This window comes from Leptopilina heterotoma, unplaced genomic scaffold, assembly GCF_015476425.1.
Source record: "Leptopilina heterotoma isolate Lh14 unplaced genomic scaffold, ASM1547642v1 Lhet_76, whole genome shotgun sequence".
Lineage (NCBI taxonomy): Eukaryota > Metazoa > Arthropoda > Insecta > Hymenoptera > Figitidae > Leptopilina > Leptopilina heterotoma.
In genome coordinates, this window is record NW_025111175.1 from 1245349 (window position 1) to 1263401 (window position 18053).

General features: G+C 23.0%; 1 protein-coding gene across 5 annotated transcripts in view; it reads left to right on the forward strand.

Annotated features, from left to right (window-relative positions):
* Positions 1-12063, forward strand: part of LOC122510812 (multidrug resistance protein homolog 49-like) — a 122001-nt gene extending 109938 nt beyond the window's left edge. For 4 of the 5 annotated variants that reach the window (XM_043625718.1, XM_043625720.1, XM_043625717.1 and 1 more), the window contains 2 exons: positions 454-600; positions 11449-12062. In XM_043625718.1, coding sequence (XP_043481653.1) covers positions 454-600; positions 11449-11655 — 354 coding nt within the window. In that variant the 3' untranslated portion in view covers positions 11656-12062. Of the gene's footprint in view, positions 1-453; positions 601-11448 lie in introns of all 5 variants that reach the window. The other variant, XM_043625721.1, reaches the window with a different exon arrangement.
* Positions 12064-18053: the final 5990 nt, after the last annotated feature.

Below are 18053 nucleotides of genomic sequence, written 5' to 3' on the forward strand. Positions count from 1 at the left end.
TTCTATGAATAATTTTTTTTTGTATTTACAGAACGAAAAAATAAAAACAATTAATTTCTCTAAATTTTGAAGAAAAAAAAAATATTTTCCAATCGCTGGTCAATAAATATTTTTCAAATTGAACTTTTTTCGTAAACAGATAAAAGAAAGAGTAAAGAATATTATTCCCAGTGGTAAATTTTAGAAATTCATTCTTTAGGATTTTTACACATTTTTGAATAATTTAATCATAAAAAAGGAAGAAGGAATTTTTCATTGACCCGGGAAATATTTTCCCCCGGGGGTGAAAATATTGAAAAAAAACAAATTTTCCCTTCATACTTAATCTGAGATGGAAGGATTTGGTTTAAGTGAATTTTGGAAAAAGGATATTGAGATGGAGAATATTTTGATTATTATCGACAATCGAGTTTAGAAAAGGGATTTTTATAATAAATTTTTTTTTCGTTACAGGGTTATGATACGAGATTAGGTACCAAGGGAACTCAACTATCCGGCGGGCAAAAGCAACGAATCGCTATTGCACGTGCTTTGGTCAGAAATCCTCGAGTTCTGCTGTTGGATGAAGCCACTTCTGCGCTTGATACACAAAGTGAAAAGGTGAGTCAACAATTTTTAAATTGGGAAATGTTTGATCCTCTTTGGGAAAAGAGCACGTATCACTGAATTTTGTCATAGACGCGCGACACGAGTATAAAATTTTTCGATTATCGTAACATTCAAGCCAATTTGAAATAACGAATAAAATTCCCTCTCGCTCTCTCTCCAGCATTCTCTCTTGTTTTAGTAATAGTTAATTATCCGCTCGTCTTAATTGGCAGTAATTTGTGAAACAAATCACTAGCCATAATCATTTTGAGATACAATTTATAGTCTATACATTGAGGTAGTTCTCCTATTTCTCCCTCTTCTCTCCTCTCTCTTTACACTCCACTGAGGCTTAAACGGAAAACCACTTAATGTCATTATTCTAATGAACACGAATTAGTGCTAATGTATTTACTGTGCTGTACGTGGACTAAATCGAGGATTCATTCCATTCACGGTAACTGCGTTCTTTAATCAGTATTCAAGTGATTCATCGACCAACAATTATGCGTTAACGTTCCGAATGTAGCTTTACTAATCTAATTTGTTCTATTTTGCTTGTATTTCGCAAAGGAAATTGATACGCGGAAAAAAATTAATAAAGTTGCATTCAGTTTTTTTTTAAATTTCATATCGATTTTCGGTTAAAAAAGGTTGAAAAGGTGGATTATTTAATCAGGGTGGCCGCTGGACTGGGAAAACCGGGAAGTAACAGTAAATTTTAATCTTGACCGGAATTTTGAAAATTTTTTTTTCTAAAAACACTGATTATTTTTTGATAAAAAATAGAAATATTTATTTTAAGACTTATTAATTATATTTCATTAAAAAAGATTGAATGATCTTCTATAAAATCGTTTTATTTTGTCTGGAAACTTTATCAAAAGTAACTATAAAATTATACAATTTCTAGAATTTAGAAGAAAATGATGAATTTCGTTGTCCAACGTAACAGACTTAAAAAAAATATTAAATTGAATTTTAAATTCTTTCTATTTCTAACAATAATTAAACAAAATTTAATTTTGTAATTAAATTCGTTGAAAAAATTTGAAAGAGAAAAAATTTCACATTCTATAAAATAGTGAAAAATAAATCAATTTAAAAAATTTTTTTTTGCAATAATATTATAACAAAACAAATTTGAATTAGTAAAAACTTTAATTAATTAGAACAAAAGTGATACGAAATGTATTAAAATTAATTTTTAAATAATAAATAGAGCAAAAAAAAAAAAAAAATAAATAAAAATAAATAAAATTTCTTTTCTTAGAATATAAATTTTTAAAAACCGTATTTTGCAATAACATCAATTCGTTTTTATTCGTTACAATATAATTCTTCGAAACGATTCAATTATTTTTTTAAATTTTCGGTAAAATTTTCCGCAAGAATTCAGTTTGTTTACAAATAACAAAATTCTACACAGGAATTTGATTATTTTTAAAAACTTTAGAAATATTTTTGTTAAAAATTCAATTATCCTCAAAATTCTTCGAAAGAATTCAATTATTTTCAATAAATTGGGGTAATTTTTTTTAAGAATGCAATTATTTTTAATTAAATTGTAATTAAATTCCATAATGTTAATATAATTATTCGTAGAAATTTAATAATTTTCAAAAAATGGAATTAAAATTCTTGGAAAGAATTAAATTTTCTTCATAAATAACAAAATTCTAAACAGGAATTTAATTATTTTTTAAAAACTTTAATAATATTCTTGTCAAAAATTCAATTATCTTCAAAAAGTATAAAATTTTTCGAGGAAATTCAATTATTTTCAAGAATTTTAATAAACATTCTCAACAAGATCCAATTATTTATAAAAATTTTAATGAAATTCTACGAAAGAATTCAATTATTTTTAGAAATTAAATGACATTCTACGAAAGAATTCAATAAATTTAAAATAAATTTGGTACATTTTTTTAAGAATTCAATTCTTTTGATATATTTCTTTAACAAAATTGAATTATTTACAAAAATTTTATTAAAATTTTTGTCAAAAATTCAATTATCTTCATAACTAATAAAATTCTTCGTAGAAATTCAATTATTTTCAAAATTTTTTATTAAATTTCTCAACAAGTTTCAATCATAAAATAAAAATAAAATAAATAATAAATAAATAAAATTTTTTTTTAAGAATTAAATAATCAATTAAAAATTCAATAATCTTCATAAAGTATAAAATTTTCCGAGGAAATTCAATTATTTTCAAGAATTTTAATAAAATTTTACAAGATCCAATAATTTATAATAATTTTAATTGAAATTCTAAGGAAGAATTAAATTATTTTCTATAATTTGGGTTAAGTTTTTTTTTTAAGAATTCAATTACTTTTTTTAATTAAATTGTAATTGAATTCCATAATGTTAACATAATTATTCGTAGAAATTTAATAATTTTCAAAAATTTTCTTCATAAATAACAAAATTCTTTGCAGAAATTAAAATTGGCTAGAATTCAATTATTTTATAAATAACAAAATTTTTCGCAGAATTCAATTCTTTTCAAGAATTTTGATAAAATTTAATATAATAATTGTAATAATAAAATAAAATTTCAAAAACAATTATATTTATAAAATGCAGCATTTTAATTGAATTTAAAGGAAAAAATTGAAATAAAATAGAAAGTAAAGAAAATATGCAAAGAAAGAAAATTTTTTATTTGTAACACCCTTACAGAGGTCAAGTAAATAAGAATATAAATTAATATAATCAAGTAAAGAAAAACGAAAATAAAAAGATTAAAGAAAGGAAATATAAAAATTAAAGAGAAGGGAAATTAAAAAACGAAAAACTAAAGAAAATAGAGAAAATGAAGGAAAAACAAAATGAACAAAATAAAGTTAATAAAATAAAAAAAAATAATAAATCATTTATAGTAAAGATAAAAAAAGAATAAATAAAATAATAATTAAAATAAAACAAAAAATAAAAAATGCTTCGAAGAAGATTTATGTGACATTAAAATTTCATCGGATCATTATTTGTTTGGCGTAATTTATAATTTGTGGATAATATTTCCTTTAAATGAACGTTTTTTGCCTCGTTTTAAAGAGAAGGAGAGAAAGAGGAGAGAAGCCATGCGAGGTAACAAAGAGAAGAATGTATGGAGAGAAAGAGTGAGAGAGAGAGAGAAAGCTATTTTACTCCACTTTTATGAAACATCCCCCATTAAACATCTCATATAACTCGAAAACAGAAATAAAATTGAGGTTAGTTTAACGTCCGCAAAAAATGCATAAAAGCTTTATTGTTGTAAAAGCAAAAGAATAACTTTATGTTTGAGGTTAAAATCTTTATGGGAACTTGTTAAAATGTTAATTTCCTCTCGTGGAATAATGTCCAAAAAATACATCTTTCTGATGTTATTTCGAAATTTTCTTTATATTCGATTTTTATTGCTTTTGTTTAGTATTTTTTTTTATTTTTTTATTTCACTGTTGGTAATAGTAGTAGCAGTAAGTTTCAGTCAGACGAAAATCGTTTAATTAGTAGTAAAAGTAAGTTTAGTCAGACTTGATAGTTTTTTACTACTTAAAAGTGTCTGACTCGACATATATTTTACTACTTAAAAGTGTCTGACTAAACAGATATATTTTACTACTTAAAAGTGTCTGACTCGACATATACTTTACTACTTAAAAGTGTCTGACTAAACAGATATATTTTACTACTTAAAAGTGTCTGACTATTTTACTACTTAAAAGTGTCTGACTCGACATATATTTTACTACTTAAAAGTGTCTGACTAAACAGATATATTTTGCTACTTAAAAGTGTCTGACTCGACATATACTTTACTACTTAAAAGTGTCTGACTAAACAGATATATTTTACTACTTAAAAGTGTCTGACTAAACAGATATATTTTACTACTTAAAAGTGTCTGACTATTTTACTACTTAAAAGTGTCTGACTCGACATATATTTTACTACTTAAAAGTGTCTGACTCGACATATATTTTACTACTTAAAGTGTCTGACTTAACATATATTTTACTACTTAAAACATCTGATTAAACATTGTTTACAACTAAAAATAAATAAAAGGAAAAAAAATCAAATAAGGTTCGACTAAACGTATATTTCACTACTTAAAATTGTCTGACTAAAGAAATACTTTACTACTTAAAACATCTGACTATATACATATTCTTTGCAACTAAAAACAAATAAAATAAAAAAAGTCAAATAAAGTCTGACTAAACCTACATTTTACTACTTAGAACATCTGATTAAATATTTTTAGAACTAAAACAAATTCATTACTAAACTATTTTTTACTACTAAAATATATAATATAAAAAATTTACTAATTATTAATATTATGAATTCATAATTATTATTACTATTTTTACATTGAAATTAATAATAATAACAATAATAATAGTAAAAATAATAATAAATTTTCCGAATGTTAAATTTCTAATTTCGATTATTGTTTCGGTGGTAATTAAGAGACAATTGGAAAATTCCCCTCGTAATTATTCTAGCTTTTTTTCCATCTAATCTTGTAGAAAAAAAATTCCTTTTTCCCCATTTCATTGTGTGAAGAGGGAAATATGTTTGAGAGATAAGAAGACGGGGGAGTTAATAAAAATAGAGAATCAGAGTCTTTCGATAAAGTAGGCTTTATGAGATATCAATAAGTTGTCAGGAGGATCATAAGAAATGAAGGAAAAGTAAACATAGGATTACAACGATCCGATGAAGGGTCTTAGGGGGATTTACTAGGCGGATAGATATAGTTGGAAAGGTGTTTTCTTCGTTGCTGAGTTAATAAATCTGTAGGAAAAGCAAGAACGAGTATTTTTTCTTCTCTTCTTTACTTCAGTGTATAGTACTTGAAATAAAATTTAAAAAATATTTCAGTATGAATATTTAACGATATTCTCGTATCATTATTCGAATATTTCTATTTTATTTCTTCTTCTTTTTTTTTTGTTTTTTTATTTGAGAAAGAAAATTATAACTGAATAAATATATTGACGATAATTTACATTTCTAATTCTGTAAATTTTAATTAATAAATAAAATTTAAATAGAAAAAAATAATTTTCATACAATTGAGTGAAAATAATTTAGTGTAATAAAAAGTAATTGTCAACTGGATAGAAATAATTTAAAATATTTTTTAATTTATTGGAAATAATTTAAAATATTTTTAAATTCAATGGAAATAATTTTCTATTTATTAAAAATAACTAACGACTTAATAAAAATAATTTTTTTAATTGTAGTTGTCAATTTAATAAAAATTATTTTCAATAATTGTCTTTTCAATACAAACAATTTTTAATAATTGACAATTTAATAAAGACAATTTTCAGTAATTGACATTTTAATAATGATAATTTTCAGTAAATGACAACTTAATAAAAGTAATTTTCAATAATTGACAATGTAATAAAAAGTAATTGACATAATTTTATCTAAATGGGACTTCAATAAAAATATTTTTCAATAATTTCGATTAATTGACAACTTAAGAAATAAAAAAGGATTTTAAATAATTTTTTATTATATTAATTATTATTATAATTATAATTAATTATTACTGTTCATATTTTCAAAAATTTTAATAAAATTTCACGAAAGAATTCAATTATTTTCTAAAATTTTAATAATTCCTTCTAAACAATTCAATTATATTTTTAAATAGTAAAATCTTTACAAAAATTCAATTATTTTTAAAATAATTTTTAATTGAATTCGTCGAAAGAATTCAATTTTTAAAAAAATTTGTAACACATTTCGAAAAAATACAATTTTATTCTAAAATTTTAATAAATTCTTCAGAATAATTCAATTATTTTCTATAAATATAGTAAAATTCTTCGTAAGAATTCAATTATTTTTAATTCAATTTAAATAAAATTATACGAAAGAATTTAATTATTTTCAAAAATTTCCATAAAATTCAATTTCAACAAGAATTTAAAATTCTCTAAAAATAATTCAATTATTATGAAAATATTCTTCAAAAATTCTATATAAAAATTAAATTACTTTCAATGCAATTTTTAAATATGTTCGTCAAAAAAAAAAAAATTGAAAGAATTCAATTATTGTCAAAAAATAATAAAAAAATTGTCATGAATTCAATTATTTTGAATATTATACTGAATTTTAATAAAATTCTTTAAAGAAATTCAATTCTTTTCGAAACAACTTTAATTGCATTTTTCGAAAAAATTAAAATTCTTAAATATCAACATAAAATTAATTTATTTTCTAAAATTTTAATAAATTCTTCAAAACAATTCAATTATTTTTATAAATTGTAAAATTCTTCGTAAGAATTGAATTATTTTCAATACAATTTTAATAAAACTCTTCGTAAATTTCAATTGCTTTTAGAATCTTTAATTAAAATTATTAAAGAAACTCCATTGGTTTAAAAAAAATTCAAATTTTCAGGGTAAAATTAGCAATTTTAAAAATAATAGAATTTAAAAATTTGTAATTTACATTTTTGTTCAAAACACTAAAAAAATCCAATTTTAGATAAATTAGAAATAATTACAGAAATTCAATTATTTTCAAGAGTGATAAAATTCTTCTCATAAAATTCAATTATCTTTCAAATTTAAAAAAAAATTCTCGTCAAAATCCCAATTATTCAATTATTTTTATAAATAATAAAATTTTTTTTAAGGAATTCAATTATTTTTATAAAAAATAATTTAAATTGGCGAAAATAATAATTGAGTTGAAATGATGAAAATAATTTTGAAAAATTTACTGTAATAATATTCTTATACTATAAAACAATGATTTTAATCACTCAATCGTCTTTAATTATTATAAAACATGAAGAAATCGATCACTTCGAGTTTTCGAATAATTTTATTATACAATTAAAGAAATTCGTAAATAAATTCGTAACAGAACATTCTTTTTGAGTAAAATTTTTTTCTTTATTTTCTAAAAATTTAAAAGTTTCAATTTCATTTTCAATTAAAATTTGTAATTGACATAAAGAATAGAATATGTAATGTTTCTTTTCCAAAAGAAAAGAATGAGTTTCTGAACAATATTGTTATTAAGAAATATAAATATTAAAATGTGTTTTTATTTTCTTCTTCTAAATAATATTTTTTTAACAATTAACATCTTTCTATTTTTTATAAATAAAAAGGAGAAAAATTTGCATAATTTAGATTAGTGAAACGAAATTTGTTATAGAAAAAAGTATGTAATAAAGAAAATTTAGTTAATAGTAATTTTTCTATATTTTCTAATTTCAAATATTGTTTTATTATAAATCGTGAAGAAATACCTGCATTTTTTTTATTTGTCAAACAATATTTTTTAAGAAAAATGAAAAAACAAAAGCATACACAAAAACTAATTTCAATGTGTGGACAGACAGAATGAAAGAATGAAATACGAAGATTATTATAGTTAATTAATAATTTTAATACAACTTTACTAAATTTCATAAAAGTTTTTTTAAAGTTTAATATTTTTTATATCAAAATTTAGATTTGTTGCACATTTTCCCCAAAAATTCTAAAATACTTTTACAAAATTTAATATATATTCTCTCTCCGTGTACTTCTATAAAAAAATTACACTACATGAAACATTTTTCTTGAAAAAGGCAAAATAAATGAAAGAAGAAAAAAAGGGAAAAAAGAAAGAAAGAAAGAACGAAAGAGAGAGAGAGAGAGAGAGAAAAATGTGATTTCTGTGGAATTTTTTTCGAAATTTTCCCTTGGCTTCACATACAATCGATGAGTGGATTGTCGCACTCGTTCGCCTCATCGAGTAATACGTGCACGTGCAATACTGTCGGCAATCGGAAGTACGTAGGCTTTATGATCGCGCGATTCTCTTCAAGTTTGGGGGGAAAATGTGCCGGACCATGTGCAATAGAAGTAGGAAGAGTGTGTGGCACACGGTGAATTTCGATGCAATCGTGTGGAACGATTGTGGTTCCTTTCTGCGAACGCACATTTCACTCTTGTGTGTGTGAATGTGTTTGGAGGGGGGGGAGGGTTAAAAAAGACCATTTCGTGAAATACTGTTAATCATGAAAAGATCCACGAATGCTGAGCTTGCCAGCTATAAACGAATTACACTCGAGAGTTGACGAAAGAGTGCTAAAACGATTATCCGAATAAGGGTTTAGGGGAGGGGGAGGGGGTTAAAATAGAATAAAAGTAAAAGACTTCTTATAATTATAAAACGCCAGACAGTAGAGAGAAAATGAGAAAATTTCTAATAGAAGAGAAACGCTTGTTTCTATCTCTTTCTTTGTATAAGTGAAGCTCATAGAGAGAAACGTTTTTACTCTCCCCCCTTTTCTTTCTTTTTTTTTTTTTTTTTTTTTTTTTGAGGGAAGGGAGAGAAAGAGGAAAAAAATGATCTTATCTTTTCTATTTCATCTTCAATCTGATTTTCAATTCTTTTCAATTTATTTTTTCTTTCCCTTTAGTTTTCATTTAATTTATAATTGAAAAAAGCAAGCTTTTGTTTCCTTTGTTTCGTTTAAGTTAAAGTAAATTTTTATCTTTTCATTTTCTTTTTTCGATTTAAGATAAACTTGTATTTTTTTTTCTTGGTCTTAATGGAATTTTTAATTGTTGTGTACAAATTACACGGAGAAAATTTGTTCCTTATATTTTACCGAATTTTTTAACAAAATTATATTATTATGTGATTAAGAAAAATATTTTATTAACCTTTTACTGATTTTCTTGACTGAAGAAATGTTGCACTGCTTTTTGAAGGGAAGTTATAATTTCATTGTATAGGTGATGCTTTTTCTGCATTTTTCTTTCTCTACCCTTGTCCTCAGAACCTGCGTCACTTTTTTAGTATTTTTTCTTTTCTCCATTTCTTTTCTTCAGTCTGAAACAAATACAAAATTAATTTTTATTACTAAATGGGAAAATATAATTATTTCCTAATGAGATAAAATTTGAATAAGTGAATAATTTACAAAATGAAAATGAAACCGAGAAGAAAAATTGAAATATTTAGAATTGAATAAAAATAAACTGTTAATTTCTAATTAGTTAATTAATTAAAAATCGTTGTCAAATAAAAATTTGGAAAAAAATATTTAAAAACGATAAAAATCTTTGAAAAGAAAAAAATTCTTCGAACAGTTAAAGTGAATGAAAGTGAAATTAATTATTAAATTAATTAGTTAATTATTAAAATTAATTTAGAAATCTTATTGGCTGTTGATTCAAACACATGATAAATGTTCTCTAACAAATATTAATTAATTAATAAGATAATAAATATTAATAAAACAAATTAATAAATATAAATAAAATAAAGTAATAAAAATAGTAACAAAAAATAATAAAGTATTAAATTAATATTATTAAAATTAACTATAATACTCGTCTTATTCATTCTTTCATTCTGTCCACACCTGAAGTTAGTTTTTATGTACCTATTCTTTTGTTTTTTCTCTTTAAAAAATTTTTTTTTTTAAATCGAAAACATGCAGGTATTTTTTCATGATTCATAATAAAATAATATTACAAATTAGAAAATTTAAAAAAAAAATTGATGATTAACAAATGAAAAATTTACCCATTTTGTTTATTATATGCTTTTTTTATAACAAATTTCGTTTGACTGATCTAAATTATGCAAATTTTTCTCTTCTTTATTTATAAAAAATAGAAAATTGTTAAAAAATTATGACTAAGAAATAGTAAATAAATACCCATTTTATGCATAATTTTTATTTCTCAATAATAATATTGTTCATCACAAACTCATTCGTTTATTTTGGGAGAAAAAACATTACCTATTCCCGTTTCTTAATATTTTTGTAGAAAATTATCAATTTTCATAAGGGAATAATTTACATTATTTCAATTTTTTAATTACAATTGTTTTAATAAAATTCAAAGTTTTTTTTAAAAATAAACGAAACAAATTTTTATAAATTCTATTTATCAATTACAAATTTTCATTCAAAAAGAAAATTTTTGAATTTTTAGAAAATAAAGGAAAAAATTTTACTCAAAAAAAAATGTTCCGTTACATTTTTACGAATTTCTTTAATTGTAAAATTATTCAAAAAAATCAATAATTTCTTTTTTAAAAAAATATTTAATTATTACTATTTTTCCACAGGAATTAAGACATTCAAAAATTCCAAATTCAAACCTTTTTGAAATTAAATAACTTATAATTTCTTCATGTTTTATAATAATTTATAATAATTAAAAATTTATGAAAATAATTGAATTATTGCAAAGAAATTTATAAAAAAAATTGTAAATAATTGAATTCCTGTGGAATTTTTAATATTTTTGACAATAATTAAATGTTTGTGTACGATTTTATTAAATTTTTTTTTAAATAATTGAATTTTTCTCGGATAATTTTATTAAAATAGTAGATATTAAAAATAATTGAAATTAGGACAAGAATTTTATTGTCATTTTTGAAAATAATTGAACTTTGGGGGAAAATTTTGTTATTTACAAAGATAATTGGGATTTTGACGAGAGTTTTTTTTTTTTAATTTTAAACATAATTGAATTTTATGAGAAGAATTTTATTAACTTTTGAAAATAATTGAATTTCTGCAATAAATTATTTGCAATTTCTCCAAAATTGAATTATTTTAGTGTTTTGAACAAAAATTTGAATTTAAAATTTTTAAATTCTATTATTTTTAAAATTGCCATATTGGATCCACCATTTTGAATTTTTAAAATCTCACATGCTCTTATAAAAGTATACAATTTTTTCACATCATCATCGAATTTGCTTTTTTTTTTCATTTTTTTTTAAATCAGTAAAATTCTCGTAATTTTTTTATCTCAACTTTTTTTTCACCCGACACTGTTTATTTTTTTTCAGGTGGTGCAAGCTGCCTTGGATAAAGCAATGGAGGGAAGGACCTGCATAACCATCGCTCATCGATTGGCCACTATAAGGAACGCTGACGTGATTTGTGTCCTGGAAAAAGGAACCGTCGCCGAAATGGGAACACACGACGATCTCATCGCAGCCGATGGCCTCTACGCTCATTTGCACAATCTTCAGGAAACTGCCATGGAAGGGTAAAATCATTGCGGTTCACAAACAAAAGTTTTTTTTTTTCTTCATCTCACCAAGAAAATGCGGAAAAATATTTTTCTCACTCTATTTTTTAACATATCTGTCTCTCATTTAACTCTATAGAAATTGATTGCCCGTTAAAAATATGGAAAAAAGATTTTTTGTCCGAAAAGAGACAGAAAAAAAAATTCCCCCCCCCCCCTCTTCTTCCTCTGTCCTTGAGTATATAATTAGGAAATGTAGAAATCCCCGGTAATTATAATTTTTTTTTATTATTCCCTGTTATTCCCGATAATTATGCTTTTGAAAAGCTCTCGGGTATAAAAGTTTTTTTGGGGGCCAATCTGAAAATATTGTTTTATAAAACTTCAGTGCCTTCACAAATTGATAAAAAAAATATTTATATTTGTTATTTCTAATTTGAATATGTTTTCTTTCTTTTTAAATTTTAATATGTTTTCTTTCTTTTTAAATTTTAATATGATTGTTTTTTTTAAATTTAAAATATTTAAATAAAATTTTTTCTTTTAAAAAGTTTAAATATAAATTCTTTTTTGAAACTTAAATAAAATAATTTGTTTTTTGAGATTTAAAAATAGTAATTTTTTCGAAATTTGAGTGTAATAATTTTTTTCTTTTTTGAAATTTATAAATATAGTAATTTCTTTCAGATTTAAATAAGTTTTTCTCTTTTTAAAATTTAAAAATAGTAATTTTTTCAAATTTTTTTTTTTTAAATGTAAATATAATAATTTTTTGAAATTTGAATACAATAATACTTTTATGAAATTTAAATTAATTTTCCCGAAATTTGAATACAGGACTTTTTTCAAAAATTCAAATATAATTTTTTCTCCTTTTCGAAAATGATAATATTTTTAAATTTAGTTGGTAGGTGATGAAAATAATTTTTTCATGACGATGCGGGCAAAATGCTAAACAAGAAAGTGTTTTTTTTTTAAAAAAGGTTTGCCTGCGAAAAAATCAGTTTTCTCTGCTAAGAAAAAAAAAAGTTGCCAAGATTACTTTAATGTAATATTCAAAACGGTTTCTCCTTCAGTTTTGCTTCTTATACTGTATATATACCTCGATAAACTTACTCTTCATGACTTTGTGCCATCCGGTCGCTAGAATATTTTATGTTTAAGTGCAAAATTCAACGGCAATTTCTCAACGATAAACTTATTTCCTAACAAGTTTTAGTCGACGACTATTTAAAAGTAATTCAGAATTAGTTTTTTGCAAAAAATGGGGTAAAATTTATGTTATAACTTGTATATCGTCAAATTTTGTCAAACTCAATTATGAAAGTCAATTATTTTTAATTTTCAATACCCTACGTGTCATTTAGTTTTTGTTTCGTAGAAAGTTTTTAATACTTTATTTTTTACACTAGAAAAAATTTTCTTTCATGTAAATAAATATTCGGTGTTTACTTGTTTATTTAATAGAATGTATTTGTTTGTGTCAAATATTTATTTACGTAAAAACAATGAAAATAAATAAATTTAATTTTTGACTGTATTTTTTGTTACAAATAAAAATTGAAAAAAAAGGTAAATTTAATCTCTGGATGTATTTTTCAGTTTGGATAGAAAAAAATTAATAGGACCTAAAGAAAAGATAATTTAATAAATATTAAAATTTTTCAAACATCTCTTCATTAAATTGACAAAATAATTTTTAAATACCACCCGAAATTTTTCAAAAATAAAAAATTAGTAGAAGAAAAAGAAAATAATAAAAATTGGTTAAAAAAATGTTAATATTTCATTTTATGTAAATTTTACAATAGGAAAACTTTTTTGAAAGTTTCTTTTTTCGTACTTAAAATTTCACAAAAGAGAAAATAAAATAGGTAAATTTGAAAAATTGGGTAAATTAAATAATAGAATTTTTTTTCTTCTCTATGAACTCTTTTCCCTCTATCAGTAAAATTTGAGGATCTTTTTTCCAAACCCCAGGACGAAAAAACATTTCCAAGTAGGTGCTCTTCCCTATGTATTTCCACTTGGTGGTGCGAATCACAGTGTAGCTACAAAGTAAGCTAATTAGTAGTCTCGTTAACGAAGGGCCTTCATTAGAAAATTGTGCCTTCCACTTTCATTTCCAATCAGCTTCCAATACTTATAGAGTTCTAATTTAATCTCGAGTTACAGTCGATTCTCATTTCCCGAGTCACAAGAATTAATTCATTTTACGATTCAGAAGAAAAAGAAAAAATGATTTTGAAAGAAGAAAACGTAAAGTAATTTTAAAAATAAACAGCACATAATTACTTATCAAATTGTTATTTAGTTTTTAGATAAAAAAAATTTTTTGTTTCCTCTTCTCGTTTTTGGGGAAATTATCTTTAATTTTTTTGAAAATAATTTTTCATTCTACTTTTTTAAAATATTTTTTGTACTTATTTCCTTTATGATTTTCTTCTGTTTTTGTTCTTCTTCTTCTTTTTTTATTTTTTTTCTGTTTTTGTTCTTCTTCTGTTTTTTTCCCTTCTATTTTTTTCTTTTATTTGTTTCCTTCTATTTTTCTTTTATTTTTTATTTTCCTTCTGTTTTTTTTCTGCTTCTGTTTCTATATTTTCTGTTTTTTTCCTTCTATTTTTTCTTATATTTTTTATTTTCCTTCTGTTTTTGTTCTTCTTCTTCATTTTCTACCTTTTGTTCTTTTGTTTTCTGTTGTTTTGTATTTCTTATTGTGTTTTTATTCTTGTATTATTTTTCTATTTTCGGAAAAATTATAATTTTGAAAGAACTTTTATTGTTTTTTTCTCTAAATTTTCTTTCTTTATTTCTTTTTTCGTTCCTATTTTTATCCTTTGTTCCACCATTTTCATTTATCAAAATTTTGTGCTTCATAAAAAATTATCCCTCTATTAAAAAAAAAAAAAAAGTTAAGAAGTATAAAAAATGTCTCCCTCAACTGTGATTGAATTAGAATTTTAAATAAGTAAATCAGAAAGTAGATAGAAAAAAAATGTGGAATAAGATTGCAGGTGCCTTTTATATTATCACATCTTATTCTCAATCAATTTTAAGAACTACTTAAAAATAATTATTACTGCGATAATTATTACTGCTTTGCCGCAATGACAATATATTTATAGTCATTTTATTAATAAGATGGCGTTCGATTTTTTTAATTATTCTAGAGAGATTTAGCATTGTCAGTTAATTATAAAAATATTTTGTTTAATAATTCCTATAGAAAGTTATATATATTTTTATCAAGTTTCAACTGTATCCGAATTCTCAAGTGCTTTCGAAAAATAAATAAATAAAAAAGAAAAAAAAAGAAAAATTATTACGAAATATTAATAGAAATAGAGAGAAAAATATTAAAAAGAAAAGACATATTGTGAATCAAAAAGAAAAAATTGATAATCAAAGTTTATGGCAAATAACTGATTATGGAATCAGTGCCTTAAGGAAATAATGTTTTAGTAGATTTTTTTTAAATTTAATTCGTCTATTATTTGTTTATAATTCGGGACTGTATTTTTGTCAATAGAATTTGTAGTTGCGAACAAAATATATTTGTATTCGATAATAATGTCGTAAAAATACTTTAATTATGGATCTTTGCTGTATAATCAACAAAACACTTTTTTCCTACTGTGTCAAAAAGTATATTTTTTCAAAAATATTACAAAAAAAAATATTCTCAAGAATAAAAATTACTTAAAAATATTCCCAAAAGTAATTTTCGTATCTTTACAAAAATTGAAATTTAAAAACAAAATCCATCAATTTTACTAGTTTTAACGAGTAAAATTGGTGGACAGAATACAGAATCTATTTTTTTAAATTTGTATTTTTGACGCAGCAGCTGAAAAGTGTTTCACGACTTTTGAAGCGTCAATCAAAATAAATCGTTTTCTTGTAATGAGAGGCAATTTTTATTATTATTATTATTATTTTTTTTAATTAACCTCTCAGTACGGTCGACTTGATAAAAAAATGAACTTTATATGAGAGCAAGATGCACACAAACATACAGTGATACTAGCAGTATGTCTATGTGGAAGTATTAAAAGAAAAAAAAAATTTTTTTTTGTTATGTGTAAGAATAAATTTATATTATATTCTCGAATTGTGCGCGCGTGTATATATGTCTTTTGTGTGTATGAGTGAGTTGAAAAAGAAAAACGTTTACAAAAAATGCGCGTGCGCGACGAAAAAAAAATTATATTTGTAGTGAACAGGGGGAGAATGTAAAAAAATATATATATACATTTTTTTGCGAAATAAATAAAAAATTATACAAAAAAAAAATTAAAGTTATTTGTTTTTACTGTCTAGTAATTTTCCTTCCTTATGATTTTTTTATTTGAATAGGTACATTTTTTCTAATATAAAAAATTAGATGAAAAAAGTTTCTACATTTTTTTTTTATTGCTTTTAATATTCATTTATCTAAAATTTTAGCTGAAATTAATTTAATTAAATAATTAACGAATTAACGAATCAAGAAGTAAAAATATAAATACGTAAATCACCAACTCGCTCTTTTGCTTCAGATTCAATTTCACATTCGCAGAAAAAGAACAAAAAGGCAAAAAGGTAGAAAATTTTTTCGTTCAGAATTAACAAGCGAGTAAAAAATTGTATCAATCGATGAATCACGAAAATAATGATAAACTTTTACTTTTCCCTTTTTTTCGGCAATTTTTATTTTACTATGAAAACAAATATCTGGTAATACAATCGTCAGTTTTCCTCACTCTTTACATACCTACATATATATATTTATAAATATATCTATACGTGAAAAACACGTTATGAGGCGACGTGCTGTCGAGAGTAGACTGAAAACTCAGTTTGGCAGGGGAATAAGGCTGGAAATTTACAAATTTACGAGCAAAAGAGAAATGTAAAGTGGAAATGGAAAGCCAACAATGGATGGTTTTATAGAAAAGTTGAAAGTTTTTACATAAACTTTTTCATCTTTATACAAAAACAAAATCACAAAAAAAAAGGAAGGAACATTGAAAAAAAAAAATTTGTACAAATATACACGATTATGTGAATTTGTGTATATATATGCCTGTGTGAGTGTGTGCTTGCGCCCGAGAAATAGTAAACTCGAGTAAAAAAGTTAATTATTCTGAGGCTTGGCATCAATTTATCTTTTTCTTTTATTCTACAATACAGTATTCATATCAAAGTTTTTAACTCAGCTACTCTTATTAATTTTATAATAATTTTGTAAATAATTATTATGATAATTACAACTTTTTTTATTTATTCCAAAAATTTATATTTTTTCTAATGAGAAAGAAAAAAGAAAAAATTCAGACAAAGATTCGTTTAATATATCTTCTCCCTTAATTTGCATTTTCTTTTTTCTCTATTTCTTTTGAGTTTATAATTTTTTTTTCGTGGTGCTTTTCTGTTTTTTTTTTTTTTTTTGCAACTTTCCTCAATTTCTGACTCACCTATATATATAGATAAAAAGACAGTATATCGGAAAAATATCTTTTAAACGCGTATTGCATTCGACATTGCTTTTGTAAAAGTGTATAGCACTCTCAGAATCGTTCTTTTCTCTCGTCTAACGTGAAATTTCGTTCTTTTCTGAGAAAGAAAAAAATAAAAAAAAAAAAGAAAGAAAGAGAAACACAAATGCGAACAACCGCAAACTGATGTATCGAATAACGATCGACTATTTTCGTTGTACATTTATTTTTTTTCTCTATTTTCTACCACATAAAGAAAAGTATTCTTTCAAAAAAAAAAAGAATTAAAATTTTTTTAATTTTCCTATTTCGTAATTCATTTCTTTTTAGTCCTCATATAATTTTCCAATGAGAGAAATTATTGTAATAATTATTTTAATAAACGATAATTAGAAATAAGTAATTAATTAATTTTATACTTATTCTAAATTAATTACTTTTAATTAATTAAAGAAAAATAAAATAATTATACAAATTTGTTAATTATTCAATTTGCAGCCGGTGTACATTCTAAATAAGTAAGTAAATAAATTAATATATTCACTAATGCTTTTAATTATTCATTTTTTTATTAATTATTGAATAATTAATTAATGCATAAATTCTACTCAAATAAAGAAATCGATTAAATTAATTTTTCAAAATAGTTAAAAAATGAAAACTATTCTTTTCCAAGGAGAAGCAAGAAAAGTTTCACCGCCTTTTTTATGGGGAGAAAGGAATTTTGAATGAAATACTTAAAAATCTGTTAGGCGATAAATTTCTATTTGGCCAATTTTAACTGACGGCGCAATTCGAGAACCGGGGAAACGTTTGATAAAAATTAATATTCATGCGACACAATGAATATGTATGAGAAATCAAACATACGCGAAAAGGCTAATATGTATTCGAATGAAAACGGGGGATATTGGTTAAATTTTTAAATTATGTTTACATCCCC